Here is a 27,053-nt window from a genome sequence, read left to right as displayed (position 1 = left end):
CGATATGACGCGGTCAGGATCGCTGGTGAATCGCTAGGTGGTCACTAGTGAGCTGCCACTCAGGCAGATCTCACCAGCGACATCGCTGGGGACGGGGATCACTACTTACCTGTCAGACACGGCGATCCAGCGTCCTCCCGCCCGGCTCCACGTGTCGCTCGTCGGCGCCACAGGAAGCGACGCAGGAAGTGGACGACGAGGAATGGTCCAGCAGCTTCTCGCGCGATCAGCGATAACCAGCGGGGGAGCCGGTCGGAGGTAAGTATCACATGCAGCGATATCGCTAGCAATATCGCTGCAACGTCACAAAATCTGTGACTTTACAGCGATATTGCTTGCGATATCGCAGTGTGTAACGGGGGCTTTAGGAGGGAGTAGGACCTCCAGGTCCCTGGGAGACCAGTCGACTCAGCTATGCAGAAAGAAGGCTGAATTTCCCCTGTAACTGGGGCTAATATACCAGCACTAGTTACAGCTAAAATTAAATTAAAGATTAAAAAAAAAAAAGTATTTAAATGTTGAAATGCCCCCCTTAAATTCTTAGGAAATAAATAAAAAATAAATATAAAAAGAGCGGGGAAAAAAAAAAAAGTGTCGGTGTAATGTGTAGATGGCTATCTTAATGTAATACAGTGATTAACTCGCTAGGCAAAACAATTGTGATTTGCTAATTAAATGTGTCTAGGACTCACACACTGACACTTTCTTCCTTTTATTTTTTTCTATTCTTAGAGAGACCCTTTTGATTAAAGAAAACAGAGGTGCCCTATAGCGTCCCTTTACTATCTCCGAGTATTGCCAGCAGTAACGGTGTAAGGGTTAATACATGTACACACAAAACTGCAAAGGTAAGCCTCAATTAGAAAGCCGGAGCTCAATTACTCTGGTCAATTAGTCACGCTGATCTACATTTCACCATCAAGATCTCAATATGTGGAGAGAATGATGGTCAGAAGATGTCAATACACACAGCATTAGAGGGGCCGGGAACGCCACTTAGCCGAATGAGGAGTCACGAGTAAATACAGCCTGCTGTTCCTATACTCCACTGTCCAAACCAGCGTCTGCTGGCAGCCGAACCAAGCAGCACACAGCCTTATTTGTTCCTTGGTGCTTTATAAACTAAATGAGCACAAAGTATGGAGTACTGAGCAACACAAAGTAACAAAACCACATGAACGTAAGGATCCAATGGTCAGAAGACAAATGACAAGTCTACATGATCTCCACACTGAGCACAGGATATTAATCAGGGCAGAGGTCGCCCCTGGGGGACCACATCTCTCATCTGGATTGGCTGTAGGAGTATCCTAGGTCACACACATCACCCCATCTCTGCACTCCCCTTCCTTACTGAACTACATGTTCTACATTAAAATGTAGGTTTCCTAAATCCTAGGTCAAACTCACAAGGGTGCAGGAAGCTGAGATCTATGATACTGAAGCAAGATGGGGAAAAAGGTTCTCTACACATACATCAAAAGCTGCAAAATGCCCATTCCACAAAACCCTGGCCACAGAAGGAATCTATCTCAGTCAATCGCTAAGCAATATTTCCTGTGCGTCAACACGGGACCTGTGAGTGACCCAGCAAGCCGCAGAACAGAAGCAGGGAGGAAGTGGGGAGGTGAGCAATGCTTCTTACATTTGTTTAACCTCCTTTAAGACATTGAAACCCCAATAATAGAAATGAAATAAAACAAATTGTATTAAATTTATGAAAGTGCAAGACAAAGATAACACACACAATGATAATGGGACATCACAGGTAGGTTGAAAAGAAGCAGGGACACTTAGTAGACATCTTTTCAAAGAAACGACATGCCTCCCCAGGATGAAGCATTTCTTGCGGAACGCAAGTTGGGTGCGGCGGGACCCTGGTTGCCTGCCCTACTCTTGCCTGGCACTAGCACATTTGGATATTTATAATTTCTCTGTTGGTTTTAATTGTGATCACTTTCAGTACCCACTGTCATCACTAGGTACGTACGCGTCTTTTTAAGGTGGCTTACCTAGACAAGTTCCTATACTGGTTGTGCCTTACTTCCAGACTATGTCAATCACATATAAACACATGACAGTTGTATACTTGCTTTAATTGTTGTTTTCACACACACACACACACACACACACACACACACACACACACACACACGTATGTAGGTGTATCATTATCATTTTGTGCTATCTTTGTCTTGCAGTTTTATACATTTAATACAATTACATTATTTTAGCTTCCGTTTCTATTATCGGGGTTTCTTGTTTGCAGTGTGTATACGCCTTACTATATGGATTGTCACGATAGGTGTTTACTCCTCTAAGACATTGGTAGAAAGGTTACCTGCCAGACAACCTGTTTAATTTAATTGAAGAAATAGGCAACAGCCCTGCTTTATGGGCTCTGGCATGTGGCTGACAATATCATGGGTGACTATACTACAGGAAATGTATAAGTTGATGTTGCTACTAAGAAGACAATAGTTAGACTTAAGTGGCGGTCACACTAAGCGATATCGCTAGCAATATCGCTATAACTTGTGACGTTATAGCGATATTGCTAGCGACATCGCTGTGTCTGATACTTACCTACGACCCGCTCCCCCGCTGGTTATCGCTGATCGTGCGAGAACGTTCAGGACCGCTTCTCGTCGTCAGCTTCCTGCGGTGCTTCCTGTGGCGAGACAAGCAAAGAGCGTGGAGCCGGGCGGGAGGACGCAGGATCGCCTAGTGTGACAGGTAAGTAGCGACCCCCGTCCCCAGCGATGTCACTGGTGAGATCTGCCTGTGTGGCAGCTCACTAGCGACCACTTAGCGATGTACCAGTGATCCTGACCGCGTCATATCGCTGGTCGGGATCGCTGGTACATCGCCAAGTGTGACAGTACCTTTAGGGAATCTGTCGCTAAGTTTTTGCCATCTAATCTTAGAGCAGCATGAGAGTCTCATTCCAAGGAAGTACCACTTGTCTGTTTATTGATTCTATACAATCAGTGTTTTATCAGCAGATTATCACTGCAGGACTAGGTGTCTCATGCCATGTAGTCCTCGTGCTCTGTATAACCGTGCTCTGTATAACCACGCCTCCATCACTGATAAGCAACTTTCTGCCCAGCATTCAGAGGACTGCTAGATCTGCAGCAGAGATTTTTTAAAACTGCAACAAGCAACTCAACAGTGCTATATCGCTGGAGCCAGGTTCTCAGCCCCTACATCGTGCTGCTCTCAAGTAACATAGCAAAAACCTGGTGACAGGTTCCCTTTAAGGTCCTTTTACACTGAACAACTATCATTAACGAGTCTTCCAGGTAATACTGGTTAATGATAATCTTGCAGGCTAAACAGGCTTGTGATCATGAGACGAATAAGCAAAATGCTCCATCGTCATCTTCTTGAGCTGGCGAGAACAATGGCAGCCTACCTGTATTAGATCGCTCATTGTTGGCCTTGTGAAAGCGTTTTTTACTTTGCGATGTGCCCATGGGCAACGTGTTCACCGTTCGGTGGTTGTTTCATAGCCTACAGGCATTTAAACGACCACTGAGCATGGTGCCGGTTAGCGGCCGTTTAACACTGCACGTCGCAATGAGAAACTGCGCCTTAATACTGCTACATGTAAACAGGGGGCATCTGTAAGGTGGCAGCACAGGGTATGCACGGTATGCCCTTACTATTAGGGATACTATCTGGAACAATCAACATTTCATTTGCAATAAACGGAGGTTAAAAGCAGAGCTGGCTGTCAGTTTTAACACTAGGGAGAGTTAGCAAATCACTGAAAAGGACATCAAATCCCCAAAATATCACAAACAGAAAAGGCCACACTGTACCATGCATGTATCTGTGTGATTGGCATCTCATACAAGCCTTCTCTGGGTGCATTTATAATAGTAGGCAGCCACCTCCCATGGATGAGAGATCATTGATACGAGTGTGAATGGCTGCTAAGTATTTTGCCCCTGTGCTGCCTCTGCATCCTGCAGTACACTGGTATTGTGACCAGGTATGGGTCAGTACGGCTTTATTTTCTGTGATATTTATTGGATTAGGACATTGGCCATCCACCATTGGCCTGCAGACCAAGGACGCAAGACATTTGCCAGGAAGAGTCTGTGTAAATACCATCTAGCGTAGATTGTAGAGGTCCTATCCTTCCCATCCTTCGGTACCTCCATACGTGTCTTGCCGAAGGTACATAAAGTTGTGTTACCTAGTAAACAAAAACAAACACTTAATTAAACACAAGATCGGACTCTCATCATGGAATATGCACACATCACACAAATTATAGAGCCTAAAAGTGATAACATATTAGCTATGTGGCAGGTTTTAGTTCTATTTTCTAACACAACAGACAAACCTGATATACTAAGCTCTTCCTACTATATGTCCCAAGGTATGGCTCATGAGCTACATTGCCTGTTTTCCCTCTCTGAACCACTGTGCCTTGCTTTACCCCCTAGCTCTGCACTAGGATAACACAGGGTTGTAAGCTTTGTCTAGGTCGTTGTATTGGGGGGGGGGTCCAATCCAGCAAAGCAACTAATTAATTTGAGAGAAAAATGGTAAATGTGAGTTTTATTTTACTAGTCTAGCATAGCCAAAAGTCTAATAAAACTGGCATGTACCTAGTCTGACAAGTCTCATTTGGTCCCCGACACATTCGACTGACAGGTCTATCTTTATGTACACACACAGGGTGAGACCTGTCTGTTAACTAAAACAGGGTGTGGCGGAGCCGCTGGGGACTACGTCACACTAGTCAGAGGAGACACACAATCCCAGGTCTATTTTTCAAAGTATGTTTACCCTGAAACATCAGAGAGTCCAGTTAAAGCACCACTTCAGTGTTTTGTTTTTCCCAGGACTGGAGTGGCGCTTTAAATGTAAGCCCCCTGCCCCTTTCTTATACTCACCTTCCGGCGGCTTCACCTTTTACCGACGCCGCTCCATTCCCGCTGCGCCATCTTGTACCCGAAACGTCTGACTGGCCGGAAGTCAGTAGTTATTTCACAACAGCTCAATGCAAGTCTATGAGAGCCAGAAGGAGAGAACCAGAGCAAGTCACTCTTCACCGGAGACCGATGGGAGCGACGCTGGAAAAGGATGAAGGCGACGGCAGGTGAATATGAGACAGGGGAATTACATTTATAGCACCACTCGTGGTGCATTAAAAAAAAACCCACTGGAGTGGTGCTGTAAGTATACCTGGATGAAATTGAGCAGCCAGTGTCAGATTCAGGCCGACCATAGTTTGGGCAGCATGAACCTAATGACGTGATCCCTTTAAATGGCTAAAATAGCAAAGTGCTTGCATAAAAAAGCAATCTGGCAATTTAATTGTTATTACAAATTCTCTATGTGGTCAAGAATAAGAGATTTGGTTATTCGCTGCCACCACTGCAGTATAGGAAAAGGTTTTCCAGCAGAAAGATCTGGCCAGTGTCAGCGCCCTATGCTTCTGCTTGCAGCATCAGAGAGCACACAAGTACTGTAGACAAAGCTCATGTATATTCTGAACTCAGAAAATCTTACTGAAAAGGCATACAAAAAATGTGAGTTTTGAACACACAGTTTTTACTGCCAGGACAGCAAGCTTAGGCTGAAGAAAAAAAACACTGTGAATGAGCATTAGGGTGACCGGATCTCATATGGGGGGGAAAAATGTTGGAATTTTGTCCGTCTGGACCCCACAAAACGATTCCCCTTTCCAGATATTGAGATAGCCAAAATTTGAGCTCGATCAAATGACGTTAACCCGTGCCGCTCGTTGCTCAAAGTTTGAAAAAATCCGAATAGAGGTTTTTTAAGATTTAGGTATTTTGCATAGTCTGTTAGACTATAAAGAATGTGACAACAACATTGCAGAAATAGCCCTGACCAAATTTTCGAACCATTTGTGGTATTTGAATGCAGAGTTGGTGGGATTATCGTTTTTTGATCCCACCATTACAGACAATGAAAAGTTGTTAATGGCTAATAAATTGCTCAGTAGCACAGATGAACCATCAGAGCACGCTAACCTACATGAGTTGATAATTTTACATAGTTATCTAATCTATGCTAGAGCTTCTGTTAAAGTAGTTTTTGAAACGTCAGAATATAATGCTCGGCATTTGCTTACAACTTGCAGGACATATTGCTTTTGTTCTTCATCTTTTGTCAGAAGGTCGTTAAAGTCGGTTACTTCCTACCCCTTTTAATTTTTCTTTCCTAACTTTTGGCTTTACAACCCTAGCGTGCTCTGATGGTTCATCTGTGCTACTGAGCAATTTATTAGCCATTAACAACTTTTCATTGTCTGTAATGGTGGGATCAAAAAACGATAATCCCACCAACTCTGCATTCAAATACCACAAATGGTTCGAGAATTTGGTCAGGGCTATTTCTGCAATGTTGTTGTCACATTCTTTATAGTCTAACAGACTATGCAAAATACCTAAATCTTAAAAAACCTCAATTTGGATTTTTTTCAAACTTTGAGCGACGAGCGGCACGGGTTAACGTCGTTTGATCGAGCTCAAATTTTGGCTATCTCAATATCTGGAAAGGGGAATCGTTTTGTGGGGTCCAGACGGACAAAATTCCGACATCGATTTTTTGCGGTCACCCTAGTGAGCATAGTCTAATAGGTCTGTTTTTTTTTAATGGTGTAAATGTTACTGTTCACCTGAATCTGAGGTTGTATATTTTATTCCTGCGCCTCTCTGTTCCTGAGATATGACCCAATCTGCCTTGCATGTATGTAGCCAAGCAGGAGTGATCCTCATGATGATGCCCACAGAAAAGAGTTGGGACCATGCCTGCAAGAGTTGGGGCCACTGCAAATAAGGCTATTTTGCTATGCAGGAAAGACGGGGCTAAATCTCAGGAATGTAGAGGTGCAGGAACAAAACAAAAACAATGCCATATTCAGCAAAACAGCTTAAAGAGGTTGTCCACAATAGGACAACCCCTCCTCATACCTCACGCTTGGCCCCGATAAAATAATAAAGCCTATACTCACCTCCTGTGCTGGCGTCGTTCCCACGGTGTTGGCGCTCGCTCTCCCCGGAGCTCTGATGCGGTGGAATGACACATGGTTCCCAGCGCCCAATCAATTGAACACGGAAGGTCAGAGATCAGCTGCAGCCTGGACGTCCTCTTCATGTTCGATTTGTCAGAAGGCAGAGACAGTGACAACAGCACTGATTGGGCACTGGGGTCAAGTGTCAAAACAACCGCATGAGAGCCCTGGGGAGAGTGAGTACCGTCACTGCGGGAACGACGCCGGCACGGAAGTATAAGCCTTTTTATTTTATTGGGGTCAAGAATGGTCTATGAGAAGGGGTTGTCCTAGTAGTGGACAACCCCTATAAGCACAGTTGTTTGGCAGCTTAGTATAAAAAAAATCGGTACAATAGTGTAATGTTCAAATAGACTGTCCTTGATACCGCTCATTTCACATAGACATCATATTTGACCAACATAAATCTGATGATGTAGATGGCACGAGCTGCTGAACCCAGTGATTGACTGCAGCAGGCAAGTGCGCTCTAGCTGTGATGTCAAAGCTGCAGCCTGTCAAATATTCCCAGGCAGCCACTTTCACAGCAAAGACGTATGCAATATAGAAACTTACTTTATCAGCTTTAATATTCTCTTGCTCAGACAACCAATGGTTGAGTGGACAAAAGTTTCTTCTGGTGTCCCGAGACTTTAACATCTTTACTAAGTTGGTAATAACCTGCAGAAAAGGAAAAATGCAAAGTTTAGAAATTACAACTAAATTTTTCTGATGCACACACCAAACAATATTTTCCTGCTCACGATGAAGATAGAAATCTCTTACTTTAGGCACCACAATGGGTTGTCTCCTGGATATGACCCCTTTGCTAATGCACTGAGATATGGCCGTCAGACTCGACACCATTGCCTGAAGGTGCATGACCAGACACAGCTAGGCGGTAACTGACGATTGTCGTGGGTTAGAGAAGCAACAGTTGGACTGCTCACATGATAGCTGGACCAACTTAAAGGGAAAACCTAGTGACATTCCTTGTCAGCTTAGAAAAGGATTGTGTTCATGTGATAATTTCTTTAAAGGGAATCTGTCACCCAGCACCTTTCATGCATAAATACCTTTTTTATATCGGTTCAGATGTATGTAAACTGCCGCTGTCCGGTCCGCTGGGCGGGGCTTATTCAACCTCTCCCCCCCCTCCCTGTCTTGCTCTAGCAGTTGAATAAGCCCCGCCCAGCGGACCGGACAGCGGCAGTTTACATTCATCTGAACCAATATAAAAAAAGGTATTTATGCACGAAAGGTGCGGGGTCAGGGGGAAGCAAAAGTACTAAGAGAATCCTTATGTGACACACAATTGAATGATATCATTATATGATATCTCAAAAAAGGGGTGACAGATTCCCTTTAAAGGTAACCTGTCATCGGGATTTTATACCTCATACTAATGACATGTATGTAAAGGAACTGTAATGCTGAATAAATCCCTACCTTTCCTGTAGAAATCCTTGATGCGGTTTTAGAGAAATCCATGGTTAAAATCATATACAAATGAGCTGCAAGTGCAGAGGGGTGGGACAATGCACTTGCCTCGTTCCTTATTCCCCGCCTGCTGCCTGTCTCTGACTGACAAGGCCACTCGTCTTTCAGTCACCCGCTTTCCCTACCGAGATACTGAACAAGCACCAGCATGACCTGTGCGCATGCATGTGCAGCAACCTCCAATGCTGTGAGAGCAGGACTTTCAATCTGAGCATGCGCCGACCAAAGCAATGAAGGCAGCGGGCGGGGAATAGAGAGGCAAGTGCATTGTCCCGACCCGCTGCACTTGCGGCTCATTTGCGCAAGATTTCCACAAAGGATTTCTCTAAAACATCAAAAAGGATTTCTACAAGCAAGGTAAGGATTTATTCAGCATTGCAGTGTCATTAATTTGGTTTATAAGATCCTGAAGACAGGTTTTCTTTAAAATAAAATACTTGCCATTTGGAAATGTTGCAACCCCTTAAGAGGGTAACGGATATATACCTCCATCACCTCCTATTTGTGCCTATTTTTCAAGCAGATTTGTGTGTAAAGATGTACATATAAAAAATCAGGTGACTGAAAAAATGCCTGATCTGAATGGGGCCTTATGGTATATACCATAGAGATGATATACCATAGAGGAGCAATGGAAGAAAAACTTCCACGTTCTCCCAAATCTGCCAGCTTGGGCTTTCATCCAACTAGAACATCAGCACATTTTTTTTGGTTCTATTTAAAACCTTTATGTGGAGCTCAAGCGTCCTGGTAGCTGGAAAACCTTTGCCTATTATGACACATTAACGCTGAATTTCCCCTTACGAAAACATTATCATTTAGGCTCAATTCAGTTAATGTTCATCGGGCCTCTGCTTGTAAGTGAAATGTGTTGTAAAATCAGCCCGAATGGGCAGGACAGAGGCTATTGTAGGCTTGTAGAATGAATAAGCATTGCTTAATTAGCCCATCAGGTTAAGTGCACGCATTAATGGGTCCTTCTTAAAGTCTAGCGTTGACATCTTCCTCCAAACATGGCCAAGAAGAAAGTTCCATTAGCAATATTAATACAAGCTTAGTTGATCATTTTCATTCAATTAACTTCTTTCAATTAAATAGATAGCTTGACAAAAGCAGTGATAAAAGACCTGGAGGGACAGCTGATGACTCAAGCCGAACATAACTGTGCGAGAGGTCGCCGGTATTAAACGGACAGTAAATCTAGCATTCAATTTGGAAAATGCATTTCTCCTGCTTCTGTGTCTTTAATGAGCAGATTATTATTATTTTTTTTTTTTTTTTTTAGCTGACTTGATCTGTTTGCTTAGGACACGTGGAGTGTCACGTTTCTACACCAGATCCCTTTCTGGACTCCTACTTGAAACTTTGTAGAGTGACAGTGTTAAAGAGAGAAGGAAGATTGATTGTCGTGTCATCCGATAAGGGATTCGCCCTCCATTTGGTCCATTAACATCAACATTATACAAATCCTGATGAGATACTAATTATGCTGAATTTTAAGACATTAATGCATCTTACTCATCAAAAATTACAGAAAATAATCAATCGATCTGGCCGTCTTTCAGCACTCAGGATCCAAGCTGTCATTGTACACCACTATGGATGTGCAGCAACCGCAGACGTCACTGCGATCACACAGACTGCCATGTGAACACGCTAGTGGGTCCACACACAAAAATATTCTAATATCTCAGCTCGGGCAGGAATTTTCAGCAGGAATATATTTCATGCTCTGTTCACACTTCTGACTTCAGTTGTTAATGGGGAGAAATGGCTTAGATAATACAAGATAATGGATTCACCGGTAAAAATTATTTACAACACATAAAAGTTTCTTTTAACTTATTGTTTGCGCTATACAATGCCTTTTTGTTAGGTATCCTGGTGCTGGACCACCCAACATTTGGTTGTAAAGAGTGGCGAAACGCTGCACCGCTTATTACTTCCCCTGCAGCGCCATTGTGCCATGCTGGAGACAGACGCATTAAAGGGAATCTGTCATCCATTTTTAGTAATATCATGTAAAGATATCACCCAATTGTGCATCCCATAAGGATTCTAGTAGAACTTTTGACCCCCCCCGACCCCGCACCTTTGATGCATAAATACCTTCACATGCAGGACACACTTCCGGGGCATAGACCGCGCTGAAAAATACCGGCGCATGCGCAGTACCGATTATATGCTTTGCCCACAGTTGGGCAAAGCATACTGCGCAAGCGCTGGAGGTCTTTTCATATGCACAAGCGCGGAAAACTACGGCATCTGTGATATTCACAGATGAAGATTACGTTCAGCAAGCCAAGGAGGGGGGGGGGAGGCGAATAAGCCCCGCCCATCGGACCGGACCGTGGTGATTTCCATACATCTCCACCAAGATAAAAAAGGTATTTATGCATCAAAGGTGCGGGGTCAGGGGGAATCAAAAGTCCTAATAGAATCCTTATGGGATGCACAATTGGGTGATAGCTTTACATGATATAACTAAAAATGGGTGACAGATTCCTTTTAAAAGATGTGGGTATCTTCTGCATGGAAAACATATTTCTGTAGGTTAGAGTTTACCTTTAAATAATAAAAGTTCACAAGTTTTTCATTCCTTCACCCTCACTCATTTTCAGACCCTCTAGTATAGTTTACAAGCTGATCCCATGGTCGGGTTATTCTTTTGTGAGAGTGTCTCTGCCAGTAATATAGGCTGGATGTTAGGTCTGTGTGCATCCAGGGTGTTGCTGTCTTCAATAGCTCATACATCAGTACAGCTCCTATGCTACACTTATTTCCTCTTCAAGTGGTTTCCACTTTTTTAACAGTCTGTTTTCTCTGCCCTCCCAGAGACAGTACAAGCTCTCTCTCCTATCCAAACTTTGAAGATACGTGCTACCAGCTAGCAGCAAGAAGAGAAAGAGCTGTCAGAACCTGAAGCAAATGGTCTGAAGGATTTATAACATTTTTGCAAAACATTTGGAAAAAAGGGCTTATAGATAGTCTTCAGCGCATAATATAAAATGTTTAAAATCAGACTACTTAAAAAGTAGCTTAACTTTACATATAGCAAGCAAATGGAAAATTCTAGGTAAAGATGTATATAGCTTTGAAAAACGTTTTACAATCTCTTAAGGTGACCGCAGACTGCTGAATTGTGACAGTGTGCGACTCGTGCACTGTCAGAATTCCCCTTTATTTCCCTACACTCCTGTGCTTCTATCAATTCTCATCTATTGAGAGAAGTCAGGTTAGACTAGTTAGCATGTAACCGCTCACCCACATGAGAATACAGGGGAATCGTGACAATGTACGCATCACACACTGTCATGATTTGGCAGTCTGCTGTGACTGCAGACTTCTCTTCTGAAACCATACAACTTCTTCAAGCCCAGTGAAGGGTTAATATTGCCATCAGGGGTCAGCATCCTAAGGCACCCTACCTGTTATGTAACTACAACTCTCAGCATAATGTTATATCGCAGGCTCTTGGAGCATTTTGTGAGCTGAAGTTTTTCAACAGCTGTGGTGCGGCAGATTTCTGACTCTTGCCAAAAGCAGTCTTGTCAAGTTGGCCATTTGTCAGGCATGGATTAATAAAACTTTAAAAATTAGCAATTTGGAATGCTGACTCTTTGTTGTTCTTTTTATTCCGCAGTGGGGTTTCCGGTGACAATCACCAGAATAACCCTCGAAGCATCATCAATGGTGCGGTGCCTGAACACTTCAGCTGGAAAGCCTAAAAGGAAGATGCAATGACTTGGACAGTATGTATGTTATATTATTATTATTATGGTGTCATTTGGTCAAATTCACAATTTAATCCTTGCTGCACATGGCCCGGAAGTGTAAAGGAAAATTCCAATGTCTTCATGATACGAAGACTTTCCCCACGCACTACTGCTAATTGACAGCTTTCTTCCTTTTGCTGTGGATAGAGAGAAAGCTGTTAATCAGAAGATGGAAAAACTGAGCTGCAAAAGAAAAGCGCTTTGCTTTGTCATAAAATAAATTTGTGTTGCATCGAATGTGACTTTATATGCGACATTGCAGAACATTAAAAGAATGCACAAAGTATGGAGCAGGGTATAAGATATCTTAGGACCCAGTGCTTTCAGGGATCAGCACTGTGTTTATGGTGTCACAACCACAATGCTCGGTGGATTAATGGTTTACACGAAGAATACCTTCCTTAACCACAGCAGAATACAATATCTTGGGTACCTTAAACAGTTGAATCCATCGTTTTTGCTCAGTTTGGATACGTTGCTGCATCTCCACATTGGTGGTGACACCAACGCTCCGAAAAGCTGCCATGTATTCTTCTCGCATCTCTGGCTTCGTCTCGGGGTATGCCAGCTTGATGATTCCTAAGCAAGCATCACGAAGGCAGCGGGAGAGCACCACCAACTCTTCTAATGTGAAAGGCATCATTGAAGATTGTCTCTGGCCAACTACTGCTGGGAAAAACATCTAACTGTCACAGTCACATAGTACAGACCTGCAGCACCACCACCGAACTGACCTCTGTAGCATTGTCACAAGCAGGGAAGGGGCAGAAAGCAGCGGTTTTAATTTATTTATAGGGGGTTTGTCTTATGAAGGGATCCTCCGTACTAAGGCCGATGAACGAGAGGAGTCTCTGGCTTGGACGATGCAACCATGTGCCAAAACAAGGAGCTAGTCTTTAAGTGTGGCTCCCATAATAGCGATCCTGGCAATGGCTAGCTGTAATGCTACATATCTCTTGCAGTAACCACTGTGGGAAAAATGTATGGCCAGATTCGTCACTGGTCAGCAATAATACATGGGGTTAGGTGCAGTTGGCCAAGTGGCGGAAACTCCACCAACCTATAGCAGGCCAATTAAACAATAGTGTGGCCACTGGCCACCACAGTTGGCCGGAGTGTCGGCCATTCGGTCTAACCTTAACCCCTTCGCCACCTTGAGATTTTCTGTTTTGGCGTTTTCATTTTCTGCTCTCCTTCTTCCAAAAATGATAACTTTTTTATTTTTCAGTCAATATGGCCATATGAGGGCTTGTTTTTTTGCAGAACGAATTGTACTATTGAACGACACAATTGATCTTACCATATAGTATACTAAAAAAAAAAAAAAGCGATTCCACAATTTGCTTGTTTGTTCACTAAATGCTAAAACTGACCTGTCACTATGATTCTCCAGGTCATTACAAATTTGCAGATACTAAACATGTATAGGTTCTTTTTATTTAAATGGTGAAAAAAAATACAAAATTTAATAAAAAAAAAAAGCGCCATTTTCCGAGACCAATAGCGTCTCTTTTTTACTAAGTTTGGGGCTGTGCGAGGACTTATTTTTTGAGGGCAGAGCTTACGTTTTTGTATTGATACCATTTGGGGGTAGATATGATGTTTTGATCGACTGTTGTTGCATTTTATTGCAATGTTGCGGCGACCAAAAAAATGCAATGTAATTTTGATTTTTTCTCTCGCTACCCGGTTTACCGATTGGATTAATTATATTTATATTTTATAGATCGGACGTTTCTGAAGAAAGCGATTCCAAATACGTTTAAAGGAGGGTGATTGGAACTTTCACTTTTTTTTAATATTTTTTAAAACTTTTTACTAGCTTCAATAGTCTCCTTAGGAGACTTGAAGCTGTGATCTGCTGATCACTTGTGTTACACACAGCAGCGCTTGAGCCCTGCTCTATGAAGCAGAAATGCTCATCTGCTATGAACACCGGCCACGGGGCAGCACTCATAGCAGATTAGCAATGACAAGCACGAGGGTCTCATGCAGACCGCAGGTTGTCATGCTAACCCACCGATGCCCCGCGATCACGTTACAGGGACCCCAATGCTTCCGGTGCAGGCATGTTAAATGCCGCTGTCAAGATTGACAATGGCAATTAACATGCTAACAGCCGCGGGTGGATCGTGATTCCACCTGCGGCTGTTAGGGGCACATGACAGCTGATCAGATCAGCTGTCATGTACCTGAAAAGATGTGGGCTCAGCACTGGAGCCCACAACAAAGAGCTGGAGGTGACCTATGAAGTACCTATACGTCATGGGTCGTAGTGGTTAAATATGCTAGACTCGTGGAATTCAGCCGATCGCCAGGCCCCATTAACACTATTAAAGGTAATATGCACCTGTTAGGCTAGTTTCACATTTGCGTTTGGAGGCGCAGCGGACGCTCGCCGTGAAGCTCCGCCCCCTGCCGGGCCTCCTCCGGTCAGCTCCGCCTATGGGCGCATGCCGCTGCATGCGGCCTGCGTACCCTATCTTTAGCAATGGACACGCAGGCCATGCGCAAGTATGCTTTTGCCGCCGCATGCGTCATTTTGATGGTGCGGTGACCTGCGCCAAACGCAACGTGTTGCATTCTGGTGCGGTCGCCGCACCGTCAAAACGGCGCATGCGGCGGCAAAAGGATACCTGCGCATGGCCTGCGTATCCAATGCTAAAGATAGGGTACGCAGGCTGCATGCAGCGGCATGTGCCTATAGGCAGAGCTCACCGGAAAAGGCGCGGCAGGGGGCGGAGCTTCACGGCGAGCGTCCGCTGCGCCTCCAAACGCAAATGTGAAACTAGCCTTAATGAATCAGAAGTGTCTAACTCCAGCACGCCCTCTCATCAAGCCGGTCTTGATGAATCAGGGACATATTCTACAGATAGATGAACACATCCCAACTGGATGGTGGGCACAAACGAATTAGCCAATTTGTGCGCTAAGTACCTTAATTTTATAAATATATTGCATATGACAGAAATGCAATTTTAAATTGATAAATCCAATGTTTGCATATATCTTAGTGCACACATAGATTTACATGCTACTGTACACTGTCTGCAGAACTGCTGCGGATCCGCAGCAAAAACCGCAGCATGTGCACATAGCCTTAGGGTCTGTGCAAGTTGCGGTTCTGCAGCTTTTTCGTCGTGTTTTTTTCTGCATAGATCACAAAACCTAAAGGATTTCCTAGTAACAGCAAAGTGCATGAGATTCCTGAAGTCTCATGCACGTACTGCTTATTTTTCCTTGCAAATCTGCAGCAGATTTATAAGGAAACTGTCACCAGAAAAACTATTAACCTTTATAAATAAGGTTAATCTGCAGGTTAACAGCATTATTCACAAACCCGGCACTGGCACTTAGCGAAATGCTGTGGAGATAAAATTAACTTTCTCCCTGGCAGTGTTATGGTTTCAGTAATGGGGGCGGCACCGGCGCAGGTACAGTCACTGCTGAGTATACAGAGCGAGCGCTGTAACCGCGACCCTGGCACTGACTGAACGAGGACACGGTTACAACCACCGCTATAAATACGGAGTGGTGACAGAACCTGTGCCGGTGCCGCCCCCATGACTGAAATCAGAACGCTGCTAGGGGGAATAAAGTTAATTTTCTCCCCGCAGTGTTCGGCTCAGTGCAGGCGAAGGATGGGTTAATAATGCCATTAATCTGCAGGATAAGAGAGTTTTTTTTGCTGGTGACAGGTTCCCTTTTAAATCTGCAGCTTGTAATTTTTTTTTGCCCCAAGTACCTCAATTCTATAAGTACAGTGGCATGTAAAAGTTTGGTCACCCCGGTCAAAATTACTGTTTTTGTGAACAGTTAAGTAAGCTGAAGGTTAAAAGATCTCTAAAATACTTAGAGTTAAAGATGACACATACCCTTTGCATTTTAGGCAAAAACAAAAATTATATATATACAGTATATGAAATAAATATATATATATATATATATATATATATATATACACACACATACGTACACACATATACACACACACCGTATATGCTTGTGCATAAGCTGACCCGAGTATAAGCCTAGGCACCTAATTTTGCCACGAAAAACTGGGAAAACTTATTGAATCGAGTATAAGCCGGGTATACATTGTTCCCTCATCCCCATCCTCGTCTGCATGGCTCCTTATCCCCATCCTCGTCTGCATGGCTCCTTATCCCCATCCTCGTCTGCATGGCTCCTTATCCCCATCCTCGTCTGCATGGCTCCTTATCCCCATCCTCGTATGCATGGCTCCTTATCCCCATTCTCGTATACATAGCTTCTTATTCCCATTCTCGTATGCATGGCTCCTTATCCCCATTCTCGTATGCATGGCTCCTTATCCCCATCCTTGTCTGCATGGCTCCTTATCCTCATCCTTGTCTGCATGGCTCCTTATCCCCATCCTTGTCTGCATGGCTCCTTATCCCCATCCTTGTCTGCATGGCTCCTTATCTCCATCCTTGTCTGCATGGCTCCTTATCTCCATCCTTGTCTGCATGGATCCTTATCCCCATCCTCGTATGCATGGCTCCTTCTTCCCATCCTCATATGCACAGCTCCTTATTCCCATCCTCATATGCACGGCTCCTCATTCCTATCCTTGTATGCATGGTTCCTCATCCCTAGCCTTGGCCACAATAGCTGTAATTTTGACCAGGGCTGCACAAACTTTTACATGCTACTGTATATTCTATATGGCAGTAATGCAGTTTCCAAGTGATATATTCAATATATACACATCTCTGGGTACAAATATGCTAGTGCAATCTTTGGCATGTATATAATGCAGTCACAGCAGCTGGCACCTATGCATATTTATGTCCTCCTATTAGGAGGCGCTGATAAGCTTTGTTCCTAGATGAGATACAGACTAACGGCCCCGTCACACTAAGCGATCTCGGTAGCGAGATCGCTGCCGAGTCACAACTTTTGTGACGTAACAGCGATCTCACCAGCGAGATCGCTGTGTGTGACAGCGATCAGCGAGCGGCCCCCCTGCCGGTATCGCTGATCGCTGGAAGAAACCTCTGGACATTTCTTTGGTCGCTGGTCTCCCGCTGGCCAGTACGCATCGCTGTGTGTGACAGACCAGCGATCAGGTGTAAAAAATAATAAAAAAAAATATAGTTATTCTCACCTTCCGACGTCCCGTTCAGCCATCCTGCCTCTCTCCACGCTCCGGTCCCAGTGATCCTTTGCACGAATGACCGCGAGACTTTGTTATCCCTCGAGGCCGTGACATCTCGCAGTCATTCTCGCAAAGGATCACTGGGACCGGAGCGTGGAGAGAGGCAGGATGGCTGAATGGGACGTCGGAAGGTGAGAATAACTATATTTTTTATTTTGATTCTATTTTTTACAGGGATGGCCGGCGATGCCGGGCGCTCGGCATCGCTGTGCTGATCGCTGGTGAAGCTGTCTGTGTGACAGCTCACCAGGGATCACATAGCGACTTACTAGCGATCCTGACACCTTGATATCGGTGTCGGGATCGCTGGTAAGTCGCTTAGTGTGACGGGGCCTTAAGCGAGCGACCGATTGACTGATCGTCCGTCCTTCCGACAGAACGGAATGAAGCTGCCTTCTTATGGAAATATCATTGGTTATCTGAAATTTCCACCTTCTCTGTACATAGACATAGGCAAGATATACACTTAAATATGAAGACCAATTCTCTTACCTTCTATGGGGTCACCAAAGAATTCATTATCGTGTATGGAGATAAGGGAATGACTAAAGAGGGAGCTAAATAGGTAAAAGAGAGGGATGATCCGATTGGAGTCCTCGAATGACATGGGAGACCCTCTGGATATCACCTGGAGGAGCGGCACCATTGACCTACAACAAACCTCACATCATCACCGACATTCGGGAAGTACACAATTCATTATGAAATGGATAAACTCTATTACAACAGGATATAGATTGGATACCATTTATTATTTCTGGAAAAAGCACACATTACAGCTGTTTTATATGCGTCGTCTTACCCTGTAATCATTTTTGTTGTCATCGAAGAGATTAAGTACCAAAGATGCCTTAAAAATCTTGCATTAAAAGCTAAACTGTACAGGAGCCTGGAAGGAAAAATAGAAGTCTGTGAATGTTAGCATGTATCAACTTAAACCCTTTCTCATCAATGGGGGAGTCGGACTTCTGGGACCCCCACCCTGCCCAGTCCCTGAAATGAAAGGCTCTTCGCACCTTAGGGCTATGTTCACACATGGCACTTTGGCTGCAGATTTTCTTTTGTTTTTGCAGCTTTTTTTTTAATGCAAATTAAAAGCTGTTTTTCACTGTACCAGCAAAGCAAATGTTTTGGCGATTTCAGAAATCTCATGCTTTTTTTGTTTTTTCCCTGACTGCATTGGAAAACGGCAGCTTTATTGAAATCTGCAGCATGCCAATATTTTAGTTTTTTTTCAGCATTTTTTCACCAATGGAAAGTAACAAGAAAGTGCAAAACGTTTGTGGGTGAATAAAACTAACTTTATGAAAACACTGTACACAAATCACGCAACAAGAACGCATTGGTGTTACTGCAAAGGGGGCAGGTATCAACAGCTGGAAAAAAAAAAACCTCTGCCTTAAACTATATTCACACATTGTGTTTTTGATGTGTTTTTTCCCCGCAGGCAAAACTTGCTCTATTGGCAGTAAAGAAGCAACATCGAAAAAGCAGGATTCTGGGGATTTTTTGCTGCATTTTTGTCAGGGTACATTTGTCTCTTGCAAATGCTGATGAAGTTTAGTGCATAAAAAAATAATCTGATTTAACGTCATCAGGTTTTGGCACCAAAAACGCAGCAAAACTTGATACCTGCATTTTTTGCAGAGATTTTTGCACTACCCATTGCTTTCAATGGGGTACAAAACGATGCAAAAACACAAAGAAGCAACATGCCGCATTTTGCAAAAGTGCAGCTCTTTGACAAAACAGCAAAAAAAAAGCTGGGTGCATGAAATTTCTGAAATCTCAGACTTTGCTGGTACAGTGAAATGCAGCTGAAAACTTGCATTAAAAAACGCAATTCTGCAGTGAATGAAGCTTTTATCAGATGAAGCAAAGTTGGTTAAAAAAATCTAAAGAGGAGCCATGTACTTTACTAGTACTGGTGCCACTTCTTTTAGTGATGGGTGGATGGCCTAAAGTCAAACCAATGATGCAATGTTAGAGCCTTAGAAAAAAAATCCCATTGAAAGAAGATCGGTCACCAGATTCCTCAATACAAATGGTATACTTCATTAAATAGATCTTCTAGATCTGTTGACGCTAATGTACTTATCGTGACAATCCAGGTCAGAAGGGCTGTATAATCCTTTGATTAAAATAAGCAGCTGAACTGATAAAATGTTGATTTTAATATAGCTGGGAAACTTTCCTAACGGATTATAAAGACATTCTTGGACAGATGTTTAAAGTAAGTACATCAGCCTCTTCTGGTCTAAGAGACCTATTTCATAAGGAATGCAGACCCACAGAATTTAACAGAATTATTCAAACAACTCTTTTTTTATGGCTCTGTTCCTGTTCTGTTAAACTCCGTGCATGTCCTATTCTGATACGCTTTGCAGATTCTATGTATGAAGCCATCTACTTCTAACGGATCCATTTTTTGTGTCTGCAAAAAAAGGAACTGGTCATCTTAGGCCTCTTTCACACATCAGGTTTTCGCCGTCAGGCGCGATCCGGCGCTTTTGACAGAAACCGGATCCGGCGAAATGCAATGCCGGATCCGGTTTCACCCCCATTGACTTGCATTTGCGCCGGATCGCGCCGGATGGCCATGCGTTTCATCCGGTTTTCTGGAAAAAACGTCTACTGTAACGTTTTTTGTCTCCGGCGAAAAAGCCGGACACGCCGGATCCGGCGCGTCCGGCTTTTTCACACAATGAAAGCCTATGAGCGCCGCAATGCGCCGGATCCGGTTTTTTGGTCTGAGCATGCTCAGTAGCTCTGCCCACAAGACATATATAAAAGCAAGACAGTGGGACCCACAGCCACACCCAACATGCCACCCAAGAAAGCAACCAAGCGAAGCAGGAGAAGGCAGGAGACCACTGCAGCACCATCAGCACCACCACCACCCCAAAAGGAGCAGCAAATAGAACATGCTGAGGAGGGGAGGCCAGCAGCAGATGAGAGACGGTAATTATCAAATCCCCCATTCCTCCAAACTAGGGCCATGGAATATCAAGATATTCATTGGCCCTTTGTTTCACTTTATTCAACAGCCGCCAAAGAGATGCAGCAGCAGCACCATCAGCACCACCCCAAATGGAGCAGCATGCTGAACAGGAGGGGAGTCCAGAAGCAGATGAGAGACGGTAATTATCAAATCCCCCATTCCTCCAAACTAGGGCCATGGAATATCAAGATATTCATTGGCCCTTTGTTTCTCTTTATTCAACAGCCGCCAAAGAGATGCAGCAGCAGCAGCAGCAGAAATGGCATCACTGGCAGCAGCAATACCCACAGCCATGGAGTCTGGCCATCAACAGGACAGCACATCTTCTTCTGGGAGCCCTCCCTCGCATCGTCAGCGTTTGACGGTAAGTTTTTATTTCCAAAATCCATCATCTCTGTAATATATGTCTATTCATTGCCTTTTATTTCAAAACAGGAATCACAAGATGAAGAGGAGCTCCCAGAAGAAGAAGGAAGGGGTGGACAGACGCTTGGAGTGGGCTCACAATTCGTAAGTTTTTTGCATCAAACGCAGAAACACAACATCACACTACACACAACACATAGAAAACAATGTTCTGCAGACCACACACAGCAAACAAATGCCTACATCCAAACTCATAACATTTTTTGTTTTCTTCTCTAGTCTTCCCAATCTGGTGCTCGGCCAAGAGGTCCTCGCAGTGCCTCCCAGGGTCGTCGGCGACAGCAACGCGGCGGTCACCAGCGTGTAAGTATAAATATTTTTGCTTTGTTTTTTTGCACTTTTTATTTCATTTCTTTTGTGGAGGCTAATTATGTTATTTTTGTCTTTTTCTTTAACAGCCTTCACAGCGTGCTCCCGACTCTGACGGTGAGGATGGAGGGATTGATGTGGACCGCCTCATCGATCTCGTCAGAGAAAGGGAGCCGCTCTGGAATATGGCTGACCGCCGCCACGCTGACCTGATCATTACCCGACGACTCTGGGAGGAAATCTGTTCTCTCCTTGTGGGCCGCTGGGAGGACCTCGAAGCTCGGGACCAGATTAAAGAGCGTAAGTATATACAGTAACGGTTGCTTGATGTAAACCAGTGTTTCCCGAACTCCAGTCCTCGTGGTCCCCACGGATCATGTGTTCAGGATTTCTATTTACTATTGAAATCCTGAAAACATGACCCCTGGGGACCATGAGGACTGGAGTTTGTGAAACACTGATGTTGTATACTAACCACTTCTTTCTCGTTTCAGGGAACAGAATTGTGAATCGGTGGCGGTCTGTGAGGGATCGTTTCAAGAAGGAGTTCAATAAAGAGATGCGGGCCCCGAGTGGATCTGGAGGACGCAGGAGCAAGTACAAGTACGCACAAGCCCTGTCGTTCCTCCGGGAAACAATGCTCACCAGAAGGTAAATATTACACACCACATGTGAAAAAAATGTTAGATGTAACTTTTTTTTTTCAGCCAGGGCCATACCATGTCAGTATTTTAATTGTTTTTTTTTCTCTTTATTCCACAGCACGGTGAGCAGCACTCGGGAGCCTGCACGATTGGACCCTTCTGAGGCGATCCCTGAGGAGACCGGCACCGAGGGACACTTCGACCGCCCCGGTATATCTGCACCTTCCCTGCCTTCCCACACATTCGACCCATCTGTCCCATCCACCAGCACAGGAGCATCGTGGCCGCCTACATTACATGAAGCTGCTGGTGAGGAGATCGCTTTCCCTTTACCCCACCCTTCTGCCCCTGCCGCCTCTAGTACACCTGCGGGTACTGGGCGACAGCGGCAGAGGGGTCAGGAAAAGAGTTATGCGCAAGAGTTATTGCATCTGAATGCATCTTTCCAGAACTGTCTCAAAGTCTTGTCAGAGCAAATCTCCGCAGGCTTTCAGCAGATCAACTCCAGCATTCTGGAGGTGAAGACACTTCTGCAAACCATGCATTCAGAAGCAAGATCTTCGCCAAACCACACCTTTTTCAGGTCTGTTGTGGAGCGCATGGAAACGCTCTCTCCTGCCCAGCAGATGCATGTAATGCATTCGTGCCACGGTGCTCTACAGCAGGTTACCTCCCAACTCCACCTCCCACCACTGTAGTTCCTCCACCTGCACCCCCTCCAGCCACTTTCCATCCTCCCCCTCCTATTACATCTGCACCCCCTCCAGCCACTTTTCATCCTCCCCCTCCTACTACATACCAGCAACCTGCCCAGTACCAGCAACCTCCCCAGTACCAGCAACCTCCCCAGTACCAGTCATCTCCCCACTTCCAGCAACCTGCCCCGTACCAAACTCCTTCCCCGTACCAAACTCCTTCCCCATACAACTTTCCATCAACATCATCTGCTCCTACAGTCCCTGCCCAACCCTCCACTCCACCACCCACCACCTCTTCTGCTTCCCACATGTCCACCCATTCTGTAGTTTTTTCCACACCTTCACCTCTAACTGTTCCTTCCCCACCAAGATCCCAGTCCTCTCTCCACACACCCAGTGTCGAAGTGTCCCGCAGCCCCTCCAGCAGTATTTCCACCCCACAGTACACAGAATTGTAATGTGTGTTTTTTGTAATAAAAATGCCCATTGGGTTTAAAACCTTTCTAAAAAAGTTTTTTTGCACTTTAAAAACATTTTACAAAAAAAAAAAAATTTAAATAAAAGTTAAATTATCGTTTCACAATGGTTGTCTGTCATTTCTTTCTGCGGCGAACTATGTTTTAAAAAAAGGTTAAATACAGGGTATTTCAAAGGTAAAAAGGTATTCAAAACCAGGTATAACTGTGGGTAAATTTTAGCTTTTTGCCACAGTTGTGTTCCTGGTTGTGTTTGAAGCAAAGTATTTCACTTAAAAAGTTGTGTTATTGTTGGTGATTTCCTACCAATGTACACAACTTTTGTTAAAAGGTGAAATACTTTGCATAAAACACAACCAGGTACACACCTGTGGCCTAAAGGTAAAAATAGTAAGACCATGACAAGATAGCCAACTTTGGTTGGCAAAGGTATATACTGTTGGTCCAGAAGGTACACAAGTTTAGGGCAAAAATCTCTCACACTCTGTCATCCCAGTGTACTCTGCCTTGAGGTGACATAAAGTATAGTGGAAAATTGTCCCTGAAACCGTCACAGAACTTCTAGTGGTAATATTTCCAATGACAACATCCATCTTCGCCAGTAACTTGCTCTTCTCTCCAACCTGCACTTTCTTCTCTACAACCTGTCAAAGAAGGGCTGTAGGAACATGCTATATCTAGTTTTCCAGTAGCCAATCCCGTTCGGAAGGCCACAAGGGTCAATTTTAAAAACCGGATCCGGCGTAATCCGTCGAAAAACGGATAGAAAAACGGATGAACCGGATCCGGTTTTGTCTGTCAAGAAAAAGACGGATCCGGCAGAAAACCGGATCCGTCACATCCGGTTTTACTAAACATTTGCCAGATCCGGCGTTCCGGCACGACGCCGGATCGCGCCTGACGCCGAAAACCTGATGTGTGAAAGTAGCCTTAATGAGTCCCAATTACCAGCATACAGGAAAATGATTCACAGCGGTAGGGGTGAACCTAAAACAAATGTTACATTAATAACAATTTGTCAGCCACTAATAAGAACAACTTAACTAACCGAATAGATAAATATGGGATTCTCAATGATCTGATATTTGTGACTCAGGGCACAGGCAGACGGCCACAAAATCCCGAAGACGATCGCATCGTAGTGCTCGGACTGGCAGGCAGCTCTCCAGTGTGTGACAGCTGTATAGAAATACATGCTGTCATGCCCAGGTCAGGAAAGCCGCCGGCCAGTCCAAGCATTGTGCTGCGGTCGTCTTCCGTGTTATACGGCTGTCTGTCTGCGCCCCTATACTGAGAAGTCAGGATATGTGGTTGACCCATTTTCCACTACTTGAGGTTACAAGTTGGAAATTACTTAAAAATTGAAAGAAAAGTACAGAGAGGCCCTGGAGCTGATCAGTAACAATGGAGACACGCGAACTGTCCGGGATGTTTCCTTGGATTATTGATGAATGTGTCACGCGGCAGTAATAAAGTGTAAGAGGAAGTAATATCTGATGCATCAGGAGTTATTTGAGTGAAGAATGATTTTAATTAGGCAAAATCATTTTTACTGCCGCTCTCTATTGAGCCAACATTTTTTTTCCCCCCATTTGCTCACATTTATTAGTAATAAACGAACAAGGAAATAATCTCACAAATGGCTTTGCCACGTGCAACCTTCCAAATGGTCATAGACTCTATAAGAAATGGCTGAGCGACCTTCTACATTTCTACTCTCACCAAAGGTCCTTGGCAGGATGCCTGGGGGGAACCTGGTGAAGAGGAATGGATAAACATTGGGGGCAATAAGAGGCCATTTCCTGTACTGCTGGACCATGGAGCGTTTCATCACATCCACACAAGGAACGGCTGTTAGATATACGAGGGGGTACTCACCAAAAAAAAATGAGAATTACTTATATTTCCATCAGACAAAAAAACGAAAAGGAAAAGTCAAGCTCCATCGAACACAGTATTACTGGAGCTTCTCTCCAGGAGGAGCACAAAAAGTTTCATGCTTGTCTAAAGCTGTAAAAGGAAGTGTGACATTCCTTCCATGCTCATTAAGCTCTTATTTAGAAGATCCCCCAATAAAACTTAATTAGCTGATAGCAAGATACTCCTGCTTATGCCCCTGCCATAAATGTGGACTGTTTCACATAATCATTGAAGATAATGAATGGAGCACAGGTTTCAGTGAAGGTGTCACGATATCATCACCTCCACCAGGAGAACAGGACATCCAACTCTAGTGTGTCCCACCACCCCTCCCGCTGCTCTGGTCTGTATATTTCATGTCCTTCATCACCCATGGTGTCCCAATGATAAACCAGATTAAAAAAAAATAAAATACAATGGTGGACACACTGGAAGAAAAAAACAATCACAGGGTAATTACAAGGAATACATCTTCACTGTGTTTACTCTCATCCTGTGAAAGGAAGGTAACCGAACGCAGTGTTGACTCATGAAAGTTGGGAATAGAAATGCCCCTACTTCACATAAAGCGCTGTGTGGTATGTCCAACATCACACCTGGGTGTCAGCAGTCCCAGCTTATTTACCAGATTACTACTGGATAACGGCCAGGCATTAACGGGGTTAAACAAAAAGCAGCAAATTTAACAAGTCATTAAAAAAAGAAAAGTCAAGTCTGTGAAGGCAAAAAAGGTTAAAAGACTGAGGTGAACTCCTGCGTCTACATATCACTACACAACACTCAAAGTCCAACACCAAGAAGAAACAGTCATGGAATTATGGAAATCACAGGATCAACAACTCGGCGTTCCATTCATTGGAACCAATGGTACGGCCATTTCTCCAAAGTGTCATAGGAGCCATTTTTGAACACAGCAATGCCAGGTGGCAGGTTGCTCGTGCTACTTTGGGCAGCCTGCCATGGCCTGCAGCCGGTCCAGACTTGTCTTCTATTGAGTGGATCTTGATGTTTTACTCAAGGACATTCAGTGAGGCAGGAAATTCCTCAGACAACCCTTAATAACCGCACTGATAACAGTTACTGCGTGGAAATGCACTGATTTCTGCGTGTGGCGCTCATACTCAATACTGAATAAATCCAAGTTTCAAAAATTTTGCTTCAATTTGTCATCATCTGCATATCATTAATATGTGTATCCATCCCGGGATTTTCATAACTCCTTGACTCGTCCTTCTTGGTGTTGCAATTGCAGTGTTGAGTAGTTTATGGATATGTGACTTATGAGTATCAAAGTAATTAAAGAGGTTGTCCATCATCCAATTTTTCGATATCATTTAAAATGCCGTTTTCTGCCCTTGTAATTTTTCCCCAGATACCTTTTCTACAGAAAATCCAGTCATCTAAAACTAGAGTGTTCAAAATCCTTTGCAAAACCACCGCCGTATACTTCCTTTCCTCACCACTCCATCCGCCATTGCCGAGTATACAGCGAGTTGAGCACCGTAAGATAGATAGGTCGGTCATACCTGGCAGAAACTGAAGAAGGTTACGCTACAAATCCTCAAAGAAAGCAGAGTATAATCCAACCCATCGGCTCTTGACAACTCAATAATGGAGAGGAAGTGTACAAGGAGTAGGATGTCCAAAAACAGACACTGTGAGAAACGCAAGTCACATGACCGAAGCGACAATTTAGGAAGGGTGGCCGAACTGGCGAAGCAAATATATTAGAAAGTTGCTCTAAATGTTATTATGGCTTTGCTCAGTCAAAAATAAAAAGACATAAATTATACAGAGAAATCAGGATCTTTTAACATTTGTGATGTAAAACTGTGATAGGGACTAAAGTACATTTTTCAAAATTTTTGACAGCAGGAAAAGATCAGTCTGCAGCGCAGGATGACAGAAACCACAATACACCCTATATATTGGGGACTTCGGTGATTGTCAGATGTCAAATCTGTCTAAACAGACATAAATCGCTCTACTTCTCTCATATCAGTCATTTTTTGTCAAAATTAAACTTAGATGAAAAATGTTTCTGTGCGCATACAGGTATAGATTCAGGGCAGAATCGTA

General features: G+C 44.0%; 1 protein-coding gene across 3 annotated transcripts in view; it reads right to left on the bottom strand.

The window, feature by feature from the left end:
* Window positions 1-27,053, bottom strand: part of UBE3C (ubiquitin protein ligase E3C) — a 191,556-nt gene that overhangs the window by 88,696 nt on the left and 75,807 nt on the right. For 2 of the 3 annotated variants that reach the window (XM_073581600.1, XM_073581601.1), the window contains exons 12-16: window positions 18,303-18,389; window positions 17,993-18,150; window positions 12,752-12,987; window positions 7,619-7,723; window positions 4,120-4,207 (exon numbers count right to left, since the gene is read on the bottom strand). In XM_073581600.1, coding sequence (XP_073437701.1) covers window positions 4,120-4,207; window positions 7,619-7,723; window positions 12,752-12,987; window positions 17,993-18,150; window positions 18,303-18,389 — 674 coding nt within the window. The remainder of the gene's footprint in view (window positions 1-4,119; window positions 4,208-7,618; window positions 7,724-12,751; window positions 12,988-17,992; window positions 18,151-18,302; window positions 18,390-27,053) is intronic. The other variant, XM_073581602.1, reaches the window with a different exon arrangement.

This window comes from Dendrobates tinctorius, unplaced genomic scaffold, assembly GCF_039654945.1.
Source record: "Dendrobates tinctorius isolate UK_male_01 unplaced genomic scaffold, ASM3965494v1 ptg000070l, whole genome shotgun sequence".
NCBI lineage: Eukaryota > Metazoa > Chordata > Amphibia > Anura > Dendrobatidae > Dendrobates > Dendrobates tinctorius.
The sequence above is the reverse complement of the archived record's forward strand: the minus strand, read 5'-3'. Positions and strand labels throughout refer to the sequence as shown.